We start from the raw sequence: 20,364 nt of genomic DNA, 5'->3' as shown, positions 1-20,364 counted from the left end.
CGGGTTTGGAAGCAAAAAAAAACCCCAATTGGCCCCCCCCCCAAAAAAAAAAAAAAAAAAAAAAAAAAAAAAAGCAGTGGATGGTGCCATCAGGTTCCCAGCGATTTAATGAACTGTTACATAATCTGCTAATCCTCCCTCAAACTGTACGTGTGGCACATTACGTAGCAGCAGAGATTACACCCAGGATTACACACATTCAGCACCCCATGTTGTTCAGCAAAAAGGCCGGACTTGTTTAAACTGTTGACGCGCCAGCATTGGAAAGAAGACAATAATTCAATTCTGATGGAAGCCTTTTATGTACGAAGTTACGAAATTAAAATGGAACGCAACATTTTGTTGTTCAGATAATGAAAGAGAGGTAGAATCCATTCCGTTGGGGAATTTATTGCAAAAAGCAGTAACATGCAACGCTACAAGCAATCTGACATAATTAAAAAAAAGACTGAAGAATGTGTGTGTGTGTGTGTGTGTGTGTGTGTGTTTGAATCCACAAGGAGCATGAAAATACTGCTTACAGATGTGCCTAAAGTGTGCCAGTTTTGACCAAAACGTGCACTTACCATTAGAATATGGTGTCTCACATAGCGTGAGAAAGTCTACGATAGGATAATCCATCTCCAGCACCGCAATACTCTTTCCGTGCATAACTGTCAGACATGGCCTGCGTCCCACCGTGTCGTAGGACAGACCACCAGAGAATATAATGAAAGGGTCCCTGGATACATATAGACGAGAAGCATAGCAACACAATATTTCGTCAAACTATTGCAACTGTTTTGTATATATATATTAATCATGATGACCGGTATCAAGATGTACCAATATTTTTAATAAATTAAGAGATCCCAATCTAACCAGTTTCTCGCTCTATAACAAACAGAGCTGTGCCTTCACCCCACCTGTTGCGGCACGTTGCTGCTCAGCTGGTAGAAAGAAAGCTGCTACACGTTTTCTATGTTTGCAACAATAATGGACGGAAATATTTCCCTTAGGAAAAAGCCACAGTCATGCTTTGAAAAGCAAACCTCGTCACTCTTGTTAAGGTAAGTGCATTTTTAAAACTGACCAGCTGTATGTGGTCCAGACATTTTCTGCAAGGTTGTCATTAACATTTGTCACCTTAATATTAGCTAATTTTAAAAAAAAAAAAAAAAAAAAAAAAAAAAAAATTTATGGTTATAGTGAAAATATCTAATATAAATACATAGATAAATAGAGGTTTAAGTATTTTAAATATTGCGTATTTAAGAAACTGGGTACAAATGATTAAAATCACACTGTTAGACTGTGCCATAATTGGTTTAGCTAAAGAAGAACATCATTTTATTCAGAAACTTTATTCTATAAAACATTATTACATAGCATGGCAAATGCAGCTTAGCAGCTTTTAACCCATGTTAAGGAACTTGCTGTGTTATTTGTCAACTATGTACGCTATTTTTGGAAAAAAAAAAAAAAAAGAAATTCTTGTATGTAAGAGGGAGCCTACCCATTTCTCGTTGTTTTATATTCCACTTTAAGAATGGGTTTACACGGCTCTGGCTTCTTTCCATCCTTGGGCTGTTTTCCTAAAATAGAACAAACAGAAGTTACTTTACTTTGCCCGTTCGTTGCTTCCTCGTCTCCTCCTTTCTTCGTGTTTCTCGTCACTTAATTTCCCCCCTGAAGCAACACTTAAAACGCTGGGCTGAACAGTCGTAACAGCAACAGAAGACTTCTACAGCAGAGGAGAGGAAGACAACGATGGATAAGCGCTGCAGAGGTCTGGTGTTTGCTGGCGATTCTGCCGAGACAATCAATTTTAAACCTCAGGGGTTTTCGAGTGTATAGGAAATTCAAATGCATTTAGATTTTTGTATAACGATAAGGCATTGAACGTAATGACTCCTGATGTTCCAAGGTGATCCCTCCCGCAGGGCGTACAGAGCAAATCTGTTTAAAATAAAGAACACTTTTAATAACGGATATCAAAAAAGACAATTAAGGAGGGACTTAAAAGCCTTACTTAAATGAGTCAAAGGAATTTGCATAATTGCCCATTAAATACCAAAGTAATTACGTATGAAGCAGTGAGGGAAACAACTAATTAAAAAGCTGGTGTGGTGAAATCCTTTCTGCATTTCCTTGCATACTAAAAAAAAAAAAGCTTGAAAAGTCTAACTTTTTCCCTTTGGTTTAATTACTGTCTTTGTTCTCGTCTAGACTCTTTTGCTCTCTGACTTGTTGACACTCCCACACAACCTCCCCCCCCCCTTTTTTTTTTTGAGGTCCAGAAACTGTCAAGGTGTTCTGTGCGAATATGTGATGCAGGGAGGCAGAAAGGTACGAAGTGAAACATCTTCATACGAGTCGATTTGCATTCAGAACGACATAAACAGAGCGGCGGCAATGGAGTGCATGTATTAAGGCACGAGGTACAGCGAACAGAGGCGGATTATAACCGAGCTGACAATAGAACCTCTAATTGAAACTGCAAGGGAATCATGAGCAGGCAAATACGTGGAGGAACGCTTTCAGTGAGCACGCATCTAACAAAATGCATGATGCATGTTTAATGGACAGCTTGGATTTTGAACGAAAGAAAAACAACAGAATCAACGGTTGTCGATTTTTAGCCAAAAGGGGAAAGTATTATTTATTTATGTTTTTTAGACAAAATGGATTAAGCAAATAGATATGTTTGAAAAATAGGATATAAAATTTCAAAATATCTCAATGCAGCAAGTTCTATGAATAAGTTGTGCACATCATTTCCGAAGTTAAACAACAAGTAATCAAGGCCATCAAGGTTTTCAGATGCGTGGAGCCAAAACAAACAAACGATAAAACAAACAAAACAAAACAAAACAAAAAAACTAATATTTTTATGACAATACCATTTAGCATTATGGTAAAGTAATGAGATATTCTTTAGGATAAAAAGATCAAGAATTTTTCCCTTTGAAAATACATACTGTCATTTAGCATACGGTAAAAAATTGGAGACAAAATTGTTGCAGATTATTAAGTAAAAAATTATAATCAGCAACAATGTGAACTAAATCACAAAATACAAACTTTGTTAAAAATAGTTGCCTAGTAAATGCAATTCTTTCAGTCCTGAATTTGCTAGTTTTTGGGTTGTTTGCAACAAGAATGACTGAAAACAGCTCAAAGGATTTTTTTTTTTCCCCCTTTTTTTGCTTCAGGAAAATCTGCTGATGAACTACATCTGTGGAGAAAAAGGGCTGCATGGAAAAGCAAAAATTTACTTACAGGGGATTTGGGTAGTGTGGATGAGGACAAAAGAGCCAGCTAAATATGTCCTAGGCATTTCAGTTCATGTTCCCAGGTAACATATAGCAGGGAATCCACCCATGGCAACATCCTGCTTTGTTTTAAGAAAATTAGGCTCCTAATTAAATGCTGGCCACTCCAACTGTGGTGAGGTTGTGTATGAATAATGTACTGCCTGTGCTTCTTTTCATTTGTTTCATTCTTGCTGGGAAGAAGTAGCATTATTCTGACATGACGTCTACTGTTTAAGAGGGGGCCTGCAGTGAGTGCAGCACACAATGGATGAACACTCCATCTACTACGATGATGTTGCAACTCTCTCTTTCCATTGCAAATGTTGACCTGGTAATGAAGTTAACCAGGTTAATATGCCATTACTAACCTGGTAATTGTATCATCAATGAAAATGACATAAGAGTGTCTCTCATTCAGACACTCATGCCATTTTTTTTTTTTTTTTTACATAAAACTCAAAAAGTTTTATTACAAATGAAATATGGCAGCACACAACAAAGAAGAATGAGCAGAAACAGGACTAACTGGATATGGAAGAATCTGTGATCAGCTGTGAAAATATATAACAATTCCTGTGCATATGCATTGTATCATATTGACCCTTATAAAATCATTATGTAATAGGTCAATTTCCAGGGGAAAAAAAAAACAACAAAAAAAAAACTTTTAGGGATGATTTGTTGATTCTATAAAATAATTGAAACGCAAATAACCTTTTGCTCAAGACATTATTCAATTATTGCTTATAATACAAATAGCAACAGGGCATCATAGGCCTTTCTGGACAGACAGTAATAACAAATACAGTGGAAGCTCGAAATACGGAGGCGTCCAAATGAAAATTTTCTGAAAACAAATGTTTAGGTTGTACTTGGGCATGTGATTCAGGGCATGGAAAGACTGCTGGACGGCTCCCAAGAGCCTGAACTCTTCCTAAGATTTTGAAACTCGGGTCCAGAAGCAATTGTCTATGAACTGTTTTCTTAAAGCTCTTTGGATTGTCTAGGCCTTGCGATATCCTGGCGACCTGTCCAGGGTGTATTTAAAGTTTCACTGCATATCTATATCTTGGGAAAAGCATGCTGCCACAAACTCATATTGTATTTTCATGTATTATTTGTAGATATTCATTTCCTATCGAAATTTTGAACATTATACCAATTGGTATTTGTCGCTAGTTACATCTAATATTAAAAACTAAAACCGACATACATATTTCCTTATGATAAATGGATCTTCAAGTTGTTAAACCAGTTAACTCTGGGTTTCTGGAGAGTGCCACAGAGCATGTGTTGGGAGCAAAATATTAAATAGGTGGGTGACGTTGTGAATGAAGACGCAGCTCGTGAGTCTTCATCCCCTTACCATGCGGTGTGATTGTCTGTATGGGTTTTCCTTGGCCTCTGATGTTCCATATGGTCAGAGTTCCATCTGAGTGACTGCAAATGAACTGTTTTCCCTCGTGATGCCAGGCAACTGAGTGGATAGCCTAAGAAATTACAGACAGAAAGGCAAAGAGAATGGGGGAGGTCAGGGGAAAGTGGTTGAACAGGATAAGGACGTCATGTGCCACCATGTCCCTTTCGCCAGACGTTTGCTGCAGCGCTGAAGCCATACGGTACACGTTACTTGTAAAAGGTTTAAAAGCCTGTGACTGTGTGCTCATGGACAGATGGTAGATGAGAGGGGGAAAAAAATGGCTTCTGAATTGTTATTATGGTACGCTACAGTCAGAAGAGTATTTTAAGAGTCATTTCTTGATCATGATAAAACAAGAGATGCTTAAGGGTTATTATTAGCAGGATTGAACTTAAAACATAAGGGTTTCACATCATAACTGTAAAGCATGCTTGAAGTAACAAAAGGATCTGTATGTAATGGAATAAGATCACATCACATAGTGTTTCACGTTTCAACATTTTGTATTTGAACTATTACATGTGAGAGGTTTATAGCTAAAGTAAAAAAAAAGATTACCAGTTAAGTCTTGATTGTGTTTCAAGTTTAAAAACTCAAAACTTGAAACTATTTACCACATAAAACAAAACAAAAAAAAAGTCTTAATTCTGTTCCTCTTATATCATTAATCATAACTGTTGTGGCGTGTCTAGCTTACATAGTTTGCTGAATTTTAAGAAAATAACTACAACAACTGATATGGGAAAATGACTGCTTTCATACCACACCAGTAGTTTATTTATATAGTCTGCTGTGTTAAATTTCAAAAGGAACATATCCATTCAGAGAAAAAAAAAAAAAAAAATCAAACCCCCTCACTTTTCCCACTTACTCTAAAGCAAAACGAAAATTATTTTGAAAATATCCACAACCACCACCCAGTGTTTGTAGGTCCTTAACAGATTTAAACATTTAAAAACAGCTACATAAATCTTTACAACTATTATCAGGAAAAAAAAAAAAAACTCTGCAGCATTTTCTTTAACATGAGTGAATTTCACAGTAGTAAATTCAGTTAACTCAACATGATTCAGAATTAAACACACTCATCTATAGGAGGTCTCACAGCTGAGTGCATAAGAGCAGAAACCAAGCAATGAAGTCACAGGAGCTGTGTGTTGACTGCTGAGACTGGATGGTGGATGAAGACGTTTTGGCAGGAGGAATCTCTGCCAAAAATTGAGTGATCTCAATTTTTGTGGACGTGACAACAACCACTAGGATGCTGCCATATATGGCCACCCCACCAAACTGTTTAATAAGGAGACAAGAGTATTGATCACAGACATGACCAATAATCCAGTGGTCACACAGGCAGAGCTTGTGTGTTAGCTTATACACTAATTTTAACATACTGAATGGAGTAAGTCCATGTTACTCAACATGCTTGTAACTCTCCACATGCTACTGACTACATTGCAGCTTACTTGATGTTCATTTTTAGCATCAGAATGCTGGGTTCCAACCAACGGGTACGCTTTGGCAAGCCCCGTTTAAATTTCTTAAGAAATTTCTAGTTCTACAAATGCCATCATCTTATACTGGAGGCACTATTCACTCTTTATAAATTTAATGAATTAGTGTCTCAACACACAAAATGGATTTGCAGCTCAGAATGAAAAAAGCTTCTTTTTAAATGTTTTTTTTTTTTTTTTAAGCGTTGTTAGGGAGTAAATACAAATTTACACAGTAGGATATCCTTTAAGTCAAGGAAAGAGTCTAATTGATACAAAACAACACAGAGTTATTTTCAAACATGATTCCTTAACATGTTATCTAATAGCTAGTGATATTTGCTTATGGAATTTCCTTATTTCCTTTGTATGAAGATTTGTTGTGCGTGGTAAAAGTGGTGGGTTCAGTGAGCCGCAGCCAAGGAAGAAAGATGAGCTTGTCATTAATTCCCCACAAATGAATCACTGGAGTGCTGCGCCAAATGGCATGGATGTACTCCTGTAGGTGTCCTGAATGAAGTGTGAAGAAATTTCTCATTTTGCAAAATATATCTGGACTACACGCTTTTGAAAGAGTCCCAAGTTATCCATGACTAATTCAGTTGTTTCTTCAAACATTCAGAGCTGATTTTTATTTTATTTTGTAATCAGAATTTCACGGTGACACTGGGAATGACAGACACTTTGAAGATATTTCATTTCGCCTTATTTGTAAACAATTTCTTTTAAATTAAAATTTGCAAACTACCTATACCAAAGCAACTGGTCAAACATGAGATCGACTCTTAAAGACAAGGCATCAAACTGAAAGACCTAACAGAAAAATCGATCAGATTTTCATGACCAAGATCCTTCATTCACACCATCAATAGTTTCCTGACAGGCAACAAACCTTCAGACTTCTAAAAGTCTGTTCATTTTGACAGTCCCAATGGGCGACAATCCACTACGCTTAATTGGAAAATGAGCAGGGTAATTAAAACACATGGTACTCATCAAATCAAACAATACCAATTAAAAAGACTAATTTCATGATTTATCACATTAGGCTCATTTCCACAGATTGGTCATTAGGGAAGAGAGAATACAGTCAACAGTCATTATAGTCACAGGATAACACCACACACTCACAGACACATGCACTTACAGCAAGGCTAATAAGCACAAATTAATATTGCCAAAAGAAACCAGATGCACGGCACAGGCATCAATATTCCCAGCCTTAGCTGGAGTATCGTCTGGCAGCATTGTATCATGCTGGGGACCCATAGGAGCTCTAAAGTACCACATACACAAATGTCTCGTTCAATCACTTCAGAGCACAATAGGCTGACCAAGAGAAAGCACTTAACAGAAAATTACTTTTTATTTCTTTTTTGCTTTTAAAGACTTTTTTCATCCCTCATAAGACTGTAAAGGTTAGTCAAGTAGAAACAATAAGATTCTGAAGAATCCATTTTATTTTTATTTATTTATTTATTTTTAAATTAGGATCACATTCTGGTAGCACTCAAATTGGAATCTAAAAAAAAAGAGGTGGTTTTAGTAATAAAATAGAAGAGGCAGATTCTTTGGATTGAATAGGTTAACATATTTCAAGATATTTTTGTTTATTTTGACTTACAATAATAAAAAAAAGTCTCAATATTTTAGGATTTTATACAAAAAAAAACAAAAAAACAAAAAAAAACAGCACATTACATAAAACCAATAAAAAAGCATTTTAAATACATACATACATTCTGACATTATAGCCAGGGAAGGTAAGCCACAAAATCTGGATGTTTTACAGAGTGCTGCATGCAGGCATATTAATGGAAAGCTTAGCTAAAGAAAAAAAAACTCTGGTAGAAAAAGTTAAATCCTTTAGAAGTTTGTGGAGCAAAGCTCAATTTAGAAACTGAATGGAGTCTCCCAAGCCAAGGACCATGGCAGGACCTGGAGACAATGTCAGAAGCATCTTATTTGGGCTAAGAAGAATAAGAACCAAACTATTCCTCAGTTTTCCAAAGTCTGTCTTTTGGATGAAAGTAATTTTTGCATTTTGTTGCTAATCAAGTCTCAAAGCCTGGAAAAGAAAAGCATGCTATGTGCTGCTGTTTGTACACTATCTTTAATCAGGTCAGCAAAGCGGAAAATTTCAGAGAGCTTCATACTTCCCTCTTTTTACAAGAAGGGGGAATCATCAATTGCCACCGTAGTTTTATGGTAACTGCGGGGTGGTGTGTCCTTTTGTCTTTTGATTTTTATTTTGCAAATTTCCTTTAAAATTTGGCTCATAATGTAAGGTGACCTTTAAAGGTGCTTATGAGATGCATAGTTAATAGACTTTATAGAGAGACCGATTTCATTTTCCAACAGGACTTGGCATTTGCTTACACATAACCACTTATACCCGTTTTAATGACCGTGGCTTTACTGTGTTTGATTGGAGGATCGTCAAGAAGGAGATAAGAGACATCAAAAGCAATAAAGCAGAAGAGGCGAGGGCAAAGGAAGCTGGCCTGTTACAGGCTAATCGCCTCCACGCAAAACCTCACTGCTGCACTTATTTATGCAAAAGGAGCTTCAACCAAGTATTGAATGCGGTGGAGGACTGGAGGACAGCGCTGAAATCTCCTGAACAGATCCATGAATCAGATTTGGAGTAAAAGTCTTAAACATAGTTGCACCTTTTCTTGCTGTAACCTGAGCCAGAATTCACATTTTACCAGTCATGCTCATACAGATCCGATCCCACTCACTTCAGAGTCTCGGTAGTCATCTTGTTTTAACATCTGCTGTTAAATCAAATTTATTTTAAATGACCAGTAAAGCCAAAAAGTCATGGACTAGACAGCAGCTCCACATGTCTCCAGAATCGTATTTTATTTATCAATCTGAATGTTGGTTTTTCACTTGCTTTTGGCCAAAATCATTAACTTTAACAGAGGTATATGTTTTAGATGCGTTACTGTGCGAATGGTGTCAATGTGATATGAAACTCAAATTGGATTGCTTAAATACATTTCTGATGAGAATCTAAATAAGATGCACCTGTAGATAACAGACAAAAAAAACAACACTCATTTCTCAGTAACTTCCTGATTTTTAGCATTTCGTAAGTCTTGAATAAACCTTCCTCACCGGAAAATATATTATTTACATAATTTAACTTTTGACCTTTGTCCTTAAAAACTACGCAACTCCCCCAAAATGTGACTGAATACAGATTTATGTCCACGAGACATACTTGGGTAATTGTGTGCACGCAAATATTCATCTATGACAAGAAAGTCTACGGAAACAAGCACTCGGGGCAAAATGTCAACACCGATTCCCACTGAGCAATTCATTCTCGCTTTGGAATGAGAAATCCACTTTGGGTCTGTTGTTGAGTTGCTATTGTTATATAAGCGCTGAATAAAACAATCCCCATTGAGCTCCTTAAGATGTTTTCTGTAATAAAAAGATGCTTCACAATCACATTTCATGACTGCAGCGAGGAAAACGACTTAGATAAAATTAATCCTAAAACACAAATGCATCTTAGATTTTGGGGTTGCTGTATCCTGACTAATCATTAGATTTGTACCAAAAGAGAAACTTAATCCCAACTGTAATATCAGATAAAAGGTCAAAAGTTTACACAAAGCTCAGCAATACCGACCCGTTAGCAATATATTGTTACAATGACATGAAATCAATTTTTTTTTCCACTTATTTAAAAAGTAGGTATTGTCAAGTTATCCTTAGCTTTCTTAGCTGTTTTGTTAAAGCAGATATATTCAGCAAATATTCAGCACACTGATGGACATCACTTAGTTCTAAACAGCTTTAAATGGTCATCTGTCTGGCTTCATAGCTAATCTTGGAGAAGAAAACAAAAAGATTATGAAACCAGAGTCTACTTAAAAGGTCACAAATAATCCATTTCAGATTTGAAAGAACAACTGCAAAACAAATAAATAAATAAATGGTTTCAAAACGAAGAGTTTTTGTCCCATGATTGCTTTTGTTTTGAAATTATAATAACTTCTCCTGGTTCTATGAACAATACAGCGTCACTAAAACTCTCCTCGGCGGGTTTAGAGGAAAGTCACCAGTCGGCTGTGTGTCATGGCCTAAAAAGGGGAGCTCCGATTAAAAAGACTGAAGGGGAAAACACAGTGGTGCTGCTCGATGCTCTACAATTACAGCTACCCAACAGTGCCAGTGTCTGACACAGCAGGTTCACGCCAGTTCGCACACGCCGTTTCAAAAAACTCAACAGTGTGTGCAAGTTTCCAGACGATGCTGCTTCGAAATCAACGTCTGTAAACAGTTGCAAGTATTAGCACGCCTTCCTAAGGCAAATAAAACAAGTTACTAACTCACCAACATTGGCTTTTCAGGTTCAGAACAGAAGGTCTGCTTGAAGGTTTGAATAATTAGTTAAAAATCAAAATAAATCCGGCTTTTGCATGCCTGTGTTGATTGTGGAGATCACGACTGAGTCTGAGTGTGTAAAATAAGCTTCACCTCTTTCTCCGTCTTAATGCGTCTCCACACAAACATTAACATAATCAGTTTTGTAGCACTAATTTATTGCTTATTATTTATTTTTAACAATGGTAATAGCATGTTAATTTTTTAATTAAATCAGTTACACCAAGTAGTACATTTAAGCACACATTAATAATTCAGCACAATGAAAAAGTGGTACACTTGAAGTTAACATAGGGTCAGGAGATATTGGACTGTTGCTATTCAGTGGCAATGATATTCAAGAATAACGATAAGCTTTCTCAGATTACGCCTCAGTATTGAATTAAAATAATAAGTGTAAAACTTATAGCTGTAACTGCAATATAGTCCTTAATGTTTAGAATTTATATAATATGTATTTTCACAACTCTCCTCCACAAACAGACACCCAACAGATTGGGTGCACAGCTCCATCAGACACAAGCCAACTGCTGCCCAACTCACGGCTACAATGGAGGGTAAATTTTAAAAAGTTGTGTACAATCTTGAATCAGCAATTCTATAAAAAAAAAAAAAAAAAAAAAAAAAACGGAAAAACTTCGCATTTAGTTTAGAAAATTGAAATACTATCACAATTTCATCTTTACTAGCGTTAACAGTAAGACATCGATAGCCAGAAGCAAAGATTTAAAAAAGCTTAAAATATAAATATTAAGAATTCCATAGAACTATTGAGACATAAAATGAGAAAAGAAAATGAGTTCGGAGATACACGGCAAATGGTAGGTTGTTTGTAGAGCTGACAGCAGAATAAATGAGAGAGCTGGAACAATAGGACTATTAAGAGCATGACAGGAAAATAAAATAAAATCCTGCATTCTGTCAGAGAGCAACATCAACCAAGAGACAAACAAAAGAGGATAGAGGGGCAGAGAATTAAGATCGGGCTGCCAATTTTGGACGATTCTTTAGGTTCAAACTATGTCCAAAGGTTTTGAGTCAGGTGGGACAAGGGAGGAAGGGTCAGTGTGACAGATGCTCTCTGGCTGGCACTTACTGGAAACCCATAGTGCTGATCTGCAGCTAATAATAGACAAACCACTGAAAGAAACATAGTGGATGATGTGCTCTCTCAGCTCTTTGAGAGCTTGTAAAACCAAAGTTTTATTGGTTCAGCTTTTTGTTCAAACTTCAGCAAAAATGCTGTGGTTATTAAGAGGACATGTTAACTTCCCAGATTTTGCTGACAATTCTTAAATATATCACAGCATCTGCAACGAAAAAAAAAAAAAAAAGAAAAAAAACTTTCACTTCTGTCTACTTGCAGATGTTATGATGAAAAAATGGACGTAAAAAATAAATAAATATCAGCCTACATCACTTTTTTTGTATCCATCTTTTAAAACCCAGAAACTCATTTTGTCTCTCACTCAAAAATTTCCATGATAACCAACAAGCTGCAATATTAGCTTATTTGAAACTCTAAATCCAGAGCTGCTTTGAATGTTGGCTCGCTCTTTTTTGAGCGCAATAAGACGGGGAGGCGTCCGTGTTCATTTCTGTCAACGACTTTGATTCTTGGCAGCAAGCTTCTGGGCAAACACTGGGGTCTGGATGAAAACGCAACAAAAACAGAATTTTGCTAGAAGTGTACAATGTAGTTTGGAAAGGGATTTGATAGATGAATAGATGACTACATTCTTTCTCAGCTGACAAGAAAGAGTTTGCACTTAGTCATGATCTCATTATTGAATGATTGGTTGTGCACATATTTATTAAGTTCTACTGTTAGAAAATCATTTTTTTACACAAAGCTCTCATTCAAGTTTTGGGCTAAAAAAAAAACAACCTTTTTTAACATCTTGCATTCCAATTTTATTAGTAATTTCCTGAACATCTTGTATAAAAATGGATTTAATCTCCATGTCCTCGTTGTGAAGTCAGTCCAACTAACTGTTGCATCAGCCGTGTCCATCAGAGCATTTCTGGAGTCATATTGAAGTCACAGCACAATCTTAGCCACAATGCCCTACCGATGTGGCACGTCGGCAAGCTAGAGGAGGGTTCCAGGCCAAATTTCTCCAAAAATGTCAGATGTTTTCTAATAACTGAATTCATTTGCCTACTAGGAATCTGATGGCTACATTTTTAATGAGAAGCAAAAGAAGAGGTCAGTGTGTTTCGGCATCTTTTCATCCTTCATGTGCAAGTAAATCTAAGGAAATGCAATGGAGGAGCACTTCCTTTTGAACTCCTCCAGTTCCCACCCTACGAAAGCAACAGCCCAGTCTCGGGAGAGTTAGAGTTAGGACGAGGATAAGCCCGTTTGGGAAGATTCAGTTCTAGAGACTGTAATGCTCAGCAGCAGAGAGAGGTCATTAGTTTATCTAAGGGAGATGGAAACAGCAGCCGCAGAAAGCAACAGAATGAGCTCCTAACGTACCGAAAACACATAATCTTCTCTGCTGCTTGTGTTTGTGAGTGTCTGTATCTCAGAGCCATGCCAAGAAAGAAAAATGATCCGATTCTCCCTAACTGGTGGTCACAACAGTACCACAGAGATCAGGGTAAAAGCAAGTGCCTGTTGAACTGTGCATATGCCCATTAGTTTTTTTTAAGATTTAGGTTCATAAGCACAAGCTTCTCTTCGAAGCTTCAGTTCATGCTAGGGCCACTTTACGAGCACACAGCCACGCAGGATTGATAGAAAAGCTCCGGGTGATTTTCCGGTCCGAGTCACTCGCCTAATTTCTTAGCTTATTTTCAGAGCGCTAGACGCTTATTTCCTTTAAAGTCACTCCTGACAATCTAATGCCAAAGCTGAAATCACTAACAGTCGTAAACCCAACTGTCAATTTGTAAAACTAGCTCTAAAGAAACATATACACGTTTTACAAGTTAGATGCTGACCAGGATTTTTTTATTCCTCCATACTGATTACATTCATTTAAGAATAGGCATTTGTTGATAATGTGCCCCAGGAAGTGCGAATATGTTGCACCTACAGAGGGTTAAACTAAAGCTGCAAAATTATGATAATTTGCCACCTGAAATGTGCATATTTTTTTTTTCCTAAACATAAAACTAAAAACAGGACCTGTATTCCCAAGGATTCTCAAATCACATCCTAAAACATCCTCCAAATGAATCCCAGCTTAAGTGTGATTTAGCCAGCTGCTGAGATCTAATACACCTCACTAATCAGAAATTACCAATCACTGACTTGGATTAAGAAAAGTATGTTATGATGATGATTCTATGCAAAATGAAACGAGTTGCCACACAGCATTAGCATGTTTGATCACACTCCATTTACATCCTCATCATCATTTTGATTTGTCTCAGCTTCTTGCCATGCCGGTAATTTCCCCATATCATCTATTTGATATCAACGTCTGTACATAACTGTCGGTACATTTTTGCGATCGCCTGTTTGTACAAACTTGTATGATCTGGTGAAACAACTAACAGCCTCTGCAAAGAAAAAAAAAACAAACAAAAAAAAAACATACCCGTTTTTCTAACTGTCTGGCATTAAATTTAATTCGTTTATTGCCCATAAAAGTGGCCGCACATCTCTCGTCTTTTTTTTTTTTTTTTTCAAAATTATTTTTCTCACGTGTAAATTTACTTTAATCTGAGGAAGTTATTTTTAGTTGCTGTACAGTATTATTTATCATTTGTTACAAATTTACTCTTATTGCACAGTCTTATTTTTCTGTTTTTTTTTGTTTTTACCTTTGGGTTAATGTGCATTCTTCCATTTAAGTTGCTGCTGGTACAACTTAACTTCCCCATTTAATGAAAAGGCACAAGTTCCCTATGCATCAAAAAACCTACACAACATGATTCTGCCGCCCCTGTAATTCTAGTTATGAGTCAACCATTCAGAAGCTTCTGAAGCAATGAATGGTTGCTAAAGGCAACAACAAATTACCAATGACATTTGAGGCTTTACAAGGCATTTAAAGGCATAGTAATGGCCTATAAATCAATGACCTTGTGAAGTCTAAAAAAAAAAAAAAAAAACCTTGGCTATAGAACTACCAACAAGCTTTAAATTTCACATTTAACCCCTGTCAGATGTGCCAACTATACAATGAGCTTTACTGAAGAGCTAATAAAAATTGGATGTCAATTTGACTGCATTAACAGCACTCTGCTGTCAATCAAATTAGCAAAGTAAAGAGGAGGGGATGGGTTCCAGGGGGAACTCGCTTCTGGCTCCTGCTTCTAAAATCCTTTCAAGCAACAGCAGTTTTTATCATTCAGGGGAAAAAACTCATTTTAAAAACATTACATTTTATGTTATGAAGAACATTCTAGGGAGCAAATAAAACAACATGTGCGTTTTACATTAATCGCTGCAATGCAACATTCAGATTTCAGATGTAGAAGTATTAACAAGCAGAATGGATGCAAGTTTGGGTGTTATTTGTGTCCAACACGTCTATTGGTCTTAAATAAGAACAATATAACTATCCAGAGGATTTATATATTAGAATACAACAAAAATAAAGGCATTCAGAATCTAAGTTAAAAGTCACTGACCCTTTAACCAACATATATTCCTTAATATATATATATATTTTTTTCATTATAAAGAATATTTCCAGAAATCTCCAAAAGGCAGGACTTAATAATTCTCCACCTTACTCTTATTACCAAGAAAAACACGAGTACATTTTTGTGCACACTATATTTTGCAGAAGAAAAAAAAAAAAAAAAGGTGCAGTCCATGACGCTTAAAAACAGTTTTGTCTGAGACATCACTTTCATATTTCATTTTATTTTGTTGTGTATGGGTTTTATCCCATTATCTAGTGCACATTTGGGAGAAATCGATAGCCGAAACCGAATATGGATAAATGGTATAAAAATTAAGAATCTAACAAATGCAACAAATAAAAACAAAAACATCCGCTTAGATCTTTTATTTAGATCAAAGCAAATCTAAGCACAAACAGTCAAAGAGTGACTAAACTCAGAGCCAATATTGCTGTTAAATTACCTTTTAATTGGTATTCAGGTAATGTTTACTTTTTGCACTTTTCGGTTGCCTCTGATTTGTTAAAATGTTTCCATTTAACCAATTTAACAGATCTGTTATTTACAAGATAAATGTTTTAATATGTAAATATTTATCGTTTTTCCATTTTCTCTATTTTCCTAATCACATGTATTCCCATTTGACAAAAGAAAGAGAAGGTAAATTGTCAAAAGTAGAAATTAGAAAGAGACGTGCTGAAAGGTGACATATTACTATGCTAAAGATCCCAGTGGTCCACAGATACTGATAACAGTGTCTTCATAACACTGCAGAGACACAGCCTGATAAGACTGATTCATTGCTCTGTTTTCCTCCTATCTGCTGACTGGTGATCCTGTCAATTTTCTGCCACAGTGTGACATTTTAGTCAATAAATGTGAGCTTTGAAACTTACTGATGGTCTGCACTTCTTCTAACAGCTCCAAGCAAAGCAAACACTCAGTAAAAATTAGCATGTCCACCTAAGTTTTCATCAATGTCACAAGGAACTGAAGTCAATAAAGCCATGGGACTCCAGCAGAGTGACCCGGGGCATCCTGCTGACTGTACTTTTTCGATTGACGACAGAGTCCAGGTGCTTCTAAAGAATCAGCTGCCACCCTCCAATAGTATTGTAAAAAAAAGAAAAAAAAGAAAAAAAGCAGGTCCCAGGTCTGATTATGTTAAAATTGAATCTTAGTAATATATACATTTTTAACAAACACTTTACTTTTAGAAAACACAGCTCAGGCAGGTCATGAAAATCTGATCCAGTTTCAAGGTTATAAAAGAGACAACGGTAAGTTCACCGCTGATTGAAAACCAAAGGAAAAGACTCAAAAGGGAAGAAATAAGTCAGTGAGATTTGCCTACCTCATCGTAAGTGTAGCGATAGTCTGCTTTCTTTGATTTCAAATCCCACAGGACCACGATCCCAGACTCAAATCCAATTATAAGCTGCAGAGGAAGAGCAACAACCATTCAGTGAGACCGGGGGATAGAGTCGACCCTCTGATGAGCTGAAACTGAAGTAATACTCTTGACATTCCAGCACAGTATGATAGAAAGTCGGTGTAAGTAGCAACCTGCTACTCCTGGTTGACAGCAGAAAAGGCAAGGGAAAAAAAAGGCTTGCAAAAAGAACAAAAGGCTGCTTTGATTTTTGACAACCTATTTAAGGAAACAAAACCTACCACACACATATTATATATATATATATATATATATATATATATATATATAAACAGAAAGCTTTACATGTGCTGAGACTTTTAGATTCATCTTAAAACGTGAAGCAAATAAATAAAATGAAAAGAAATAATCTCAGCACTGTAAAGGCGCATTCTTACAGTAAGTGTTTTACAAATGAAGATAAATAATTTTCTTAAAATCTTTTTTTTAAAAATCTAATTTAAAGATATTTAAGTTTGCAGCTGTCATGTAGCAAAGTGTGAAGGTAGTAATGATACTCTACATGCAGTGCATATTGTGGACGCTGTATTTGCTGGGAAGCCTATATGAAGAAATACGTTGCAACATCAATGTTGTTCATGCAAACATTAAAATATGTATGCATGAAGTCCTTCATTTTTTTTTTTTTACAGTGCTACATTTTTTGACAGAATGATGGCTGAGAGAGCTCACAGACTTATTAGAACAGGCAGACGGATGAATCACAAACGCATGTAGAAGACATGTTCATCTGTTTGACAGCAAGAGTGCCACAAACATGCTCAAAGCATTAATTAGATCATTGTGATTTGATTGGTCACAACATAAGAATGAAGGGTATTGCTGGAAAAAAGGACAGGTAACAAAAATGTTTCCAGTGACTGGAAAAGGATTGCGACACAATAACGTTTTGTTACTTTGAAACACAGTGACCAGCAAACTGCAACAACAGGTGTACAGCAGTGGTTTGTCTGCGTGACCATATTTAGTTTTCTTTTGGTCGACAGGATAAAAGTTTCTAGTCATGTGTTTTTCAACTTTAGAAAACAGTTGCTTGGTAACTCCAAGCATTCATAAAAATGTCAATTTATCAAGTGTTCTGAAGAAGGGATAAGCAGAACAAGAATTTGCAATAAGAACGGAAAAAAATGACCGAATATTCACAAGCAAAACACCTAGTTTCATTGCTGTGTGTGATCTAAACAAAAAACAATAATAATAACCTGCGTTCTTAGATTACTTCTGTCCCACAGCTTGAAATGGTTCACTTCACATGAACCATTTCTGTTAACCTCCCTCAGTTAACTTCCAACTTTGCATGGGTGATTTAAAAGTACAAGTTAAATTCAGATAACAAAACTGCTTTAAGTTAGAAGTTTTCATCTCATATTCACGAATGTCATGTTATTCATATTCACTATGCTTCTCCGAGTATTTAGTTGAGAGTATTTAAATAGGTTAATTTCCAGGAAGAGATCCAGCTTTTAAAATTAAAATTCCATTAAAATTTTAACAAAGCCAAATTCAAGGTTATTCCACAAACTTGATGTTAACATGTATCAATTATCAACATGTCAACATGTTGATAATTGTTTTGTTTGATAAACTAAAACTTTATCAAACAAGTTTTAGTTTGCATTTTGGATCACTATGTAGTTGGAACAACAAATTGTTTCCAAATTCCAACCATCTATATGTTGTGTTGAGACAAAATTGAAGAATTTGGAGTGTGTCCATTTTTCTCAACCACGTTGTGTAATTCACCCGTATCAGTGGAATTGAAAACAAAATCCTCATCATGTTGCTAACAACTTGGTACAGTATTCTCTCAATTCTTTGACAGACTTCCAAACATTCTTCTCATTATTATAATCAAAGAGCTCAATCTTTATCTGCTTTAAACCTGAAACTGTACAGCAGCGTTTTAAATGTAAATGTCAACAACCATGAATTTCAGTCAAGCATTTGGTTATTTGTTTTGGAGCAGGATGTTCTTTCCTCTCAGTCTATATTGATTTTAAACCTGCTTAAGTGTGAGCAAGAACTGTGGTGCGTCACTAAGGTCTTGTTTACACTCGGCTTGAAACTTGTTTGGTTGTTCTTAAACATTCAAAACAGAAACTGGACACTACTGGCTACGATCTTAAACACATCCCATTACTGGTTTTGGAATCAAAGTAGCACAGTAACATTAAGTTTGAGGATGACCCAGAACTTAACCATGTTGAAAATGTGTGTAGTCATAAAAGTCAGGTCAAGGAAACCAAAGAGGTTAAAAGAGCTTTACCAATTCTGCCTAGATTTGCCCCCCCCAAAAAAATCATGTGCATTATGTGCCACTTACAAGAACATTTTACTAAATACAGAAAATCCACTATAAATTCAGGCTTTTCATTATCTGACATTGTTTGTTGTGTGATCATTCCACTCAGGGGAAAATCTGTTCAAATACATGATTGAAAGCCACTTATTAATAAACGTACATTGGTGCCTGCAATGTGTATGAAAACGTCTGACTGTAAATGGGACTAAGTATTAAACCACAATGAAGAAATGTGCAGCTGCAGACAAAAATGTTGTGCTTTACCTTTCCTTCATCCATAGGATTATCACTTATGTGGACAACTGGTCCCGGGTGAGACTTGGAGGAACTTATGAGAGACAAAAAGACAGAACAGAAAATGTATTTTATCCATTTTGATCTATGATACCCAAAATAAAAACAGCAACAGTGCCATGGGGGGAAAAAATCTGAGCCCCAATTACAGATTATTTCAGTTTTTTTGGTCAGACCCAAATCTTTGAGTTAATCAAACTATTTTTAACATATGGCAAAGATAACCCGAGTAAATTAAAGCAAACTGCTTTTATTGTTTTAATCATTATGGTATATAAAAATCAACAACAAAGTAAAACTCCCCAAAAGCATGTAGACATATAGCATATAAACTCCAAAAGCCTTAGAATTGGTTTTATGTCTTTTTGGCTACAACCACTTGTTCTTGAATTATTTTATATTGTGGCATAATGTGTTGTTTTAGAAACCTTTTAGCCTACTTCATGTTGTCAAGCAGGTCCTATGTAGGTGATTCCAGTCATTTGACAATTACATTGGTAATTATGTTGCCAATTATGACCAAAAACAGATGCTATTAATTCATCTACATTGAAATAAGTATTTTTCTTTTTAATCTATTTTTCATATTGCGTTTCTGTGAAAACTGTGTTAATACTTGCTTTAAAAAAATGTAATGGAAGCATTGTGTATATACAATGATATGTTAATTGACAATGTGCTTAGAGTGGTTAATGTCAGATCAATATGTATGTCTGATTAGTAAACAACTATTATTCAAAACATTCAGCTGAGAAAAACTGAATATAAAACCGAATAATGTACTTTTTTCTTTGGTGAAAGGATTGAAGGGAGAAGAGAGAAGACAACGCTGCTGCTGACCCCATGGTGAAAAAAGGCAGCCGAAAGACATAAATTCACCAAAGGTTGTGATAAATGACTGTGTCAGTCCCTGGTGGCTGTGTGTACGCGAGTTTATGCGTCTGTTAATTTGCATGTCCGTGGAGAAAGCCTAAAAACGCCTCTTCTCTCGTCCTCCTGTCTGTGTCTTACCCTCCAGACAGCTTTGTGCCAAATTCCCCGTTTCAGAAATTTCCTAGCCTGCTCTTCCTTTACGAGGTGAGATGGGAAGGTCACTGCTGAAAAACGGCAAT

At 36.1% G+C, this 20,364-nt stretch overlaps 1 protein-coding gene across 1 annotated transcript in view; it reads right to left on the bottom strand.

Moving 5' to 3' along the window:
• LOC106949012 (syntaxin-binding protein 5-like) overlaps positions 1–20,097 on the bottom strand; it is a 54,290-nt gene extending 34,193 nt beyond the window's left edge. Inside the window, exons 1-6 of the mRNA XM_015034961.1 lie at positions 20,093–20,097; positions 19,223–19,337; positions 16,558–16,641; positions 4,663–4,786; positions 1,496–1,574; positions 567–721 (exon numbers count right to left, since the gene is read on the bottom strand). Of these exons, the coding sequence (XP_014890447.1) occupies positions 567–721; positions 1,496–1,574; positions 4,663–4,786; positions 16,558–16,641; positions 19,223–19,337; positions 20,093–20,097 (562 nt within the window). The remainder of the gene's footprint in view (positions 1–566; positions 722–1,495; positions 1,575–4,662; positions 4,787–16,557; positions 16,642–19,222; positions 19,338–20,092) is intronic.
• Positions 20,098–20,364: the final 267 nt, after the last annotated feature.

Source organism: Poecilia latipinna, unplaced genomic scaffold, assembly GCF_001443285.1.
Source record: "Poecilia latipinna isolate Pla-1442-1.1 unplaced genomic scaffold, P_latipinna-1.0 Scaffold318, whole genome shotgun sequence".
Classification (NCBI taxonomy): domain Eukaryota; kingdom Metazoa; phylum Chordata; class Actinopteri; order Cyprinodontiformes; family Poeciliidae; genus Poecilia; species Poecilia latipinna.
The sequence above is the reverse complement of the archived record's forward strand: the minus strand, read 5'-3'. Positions and strand labels throughout refer to the sequence as shown.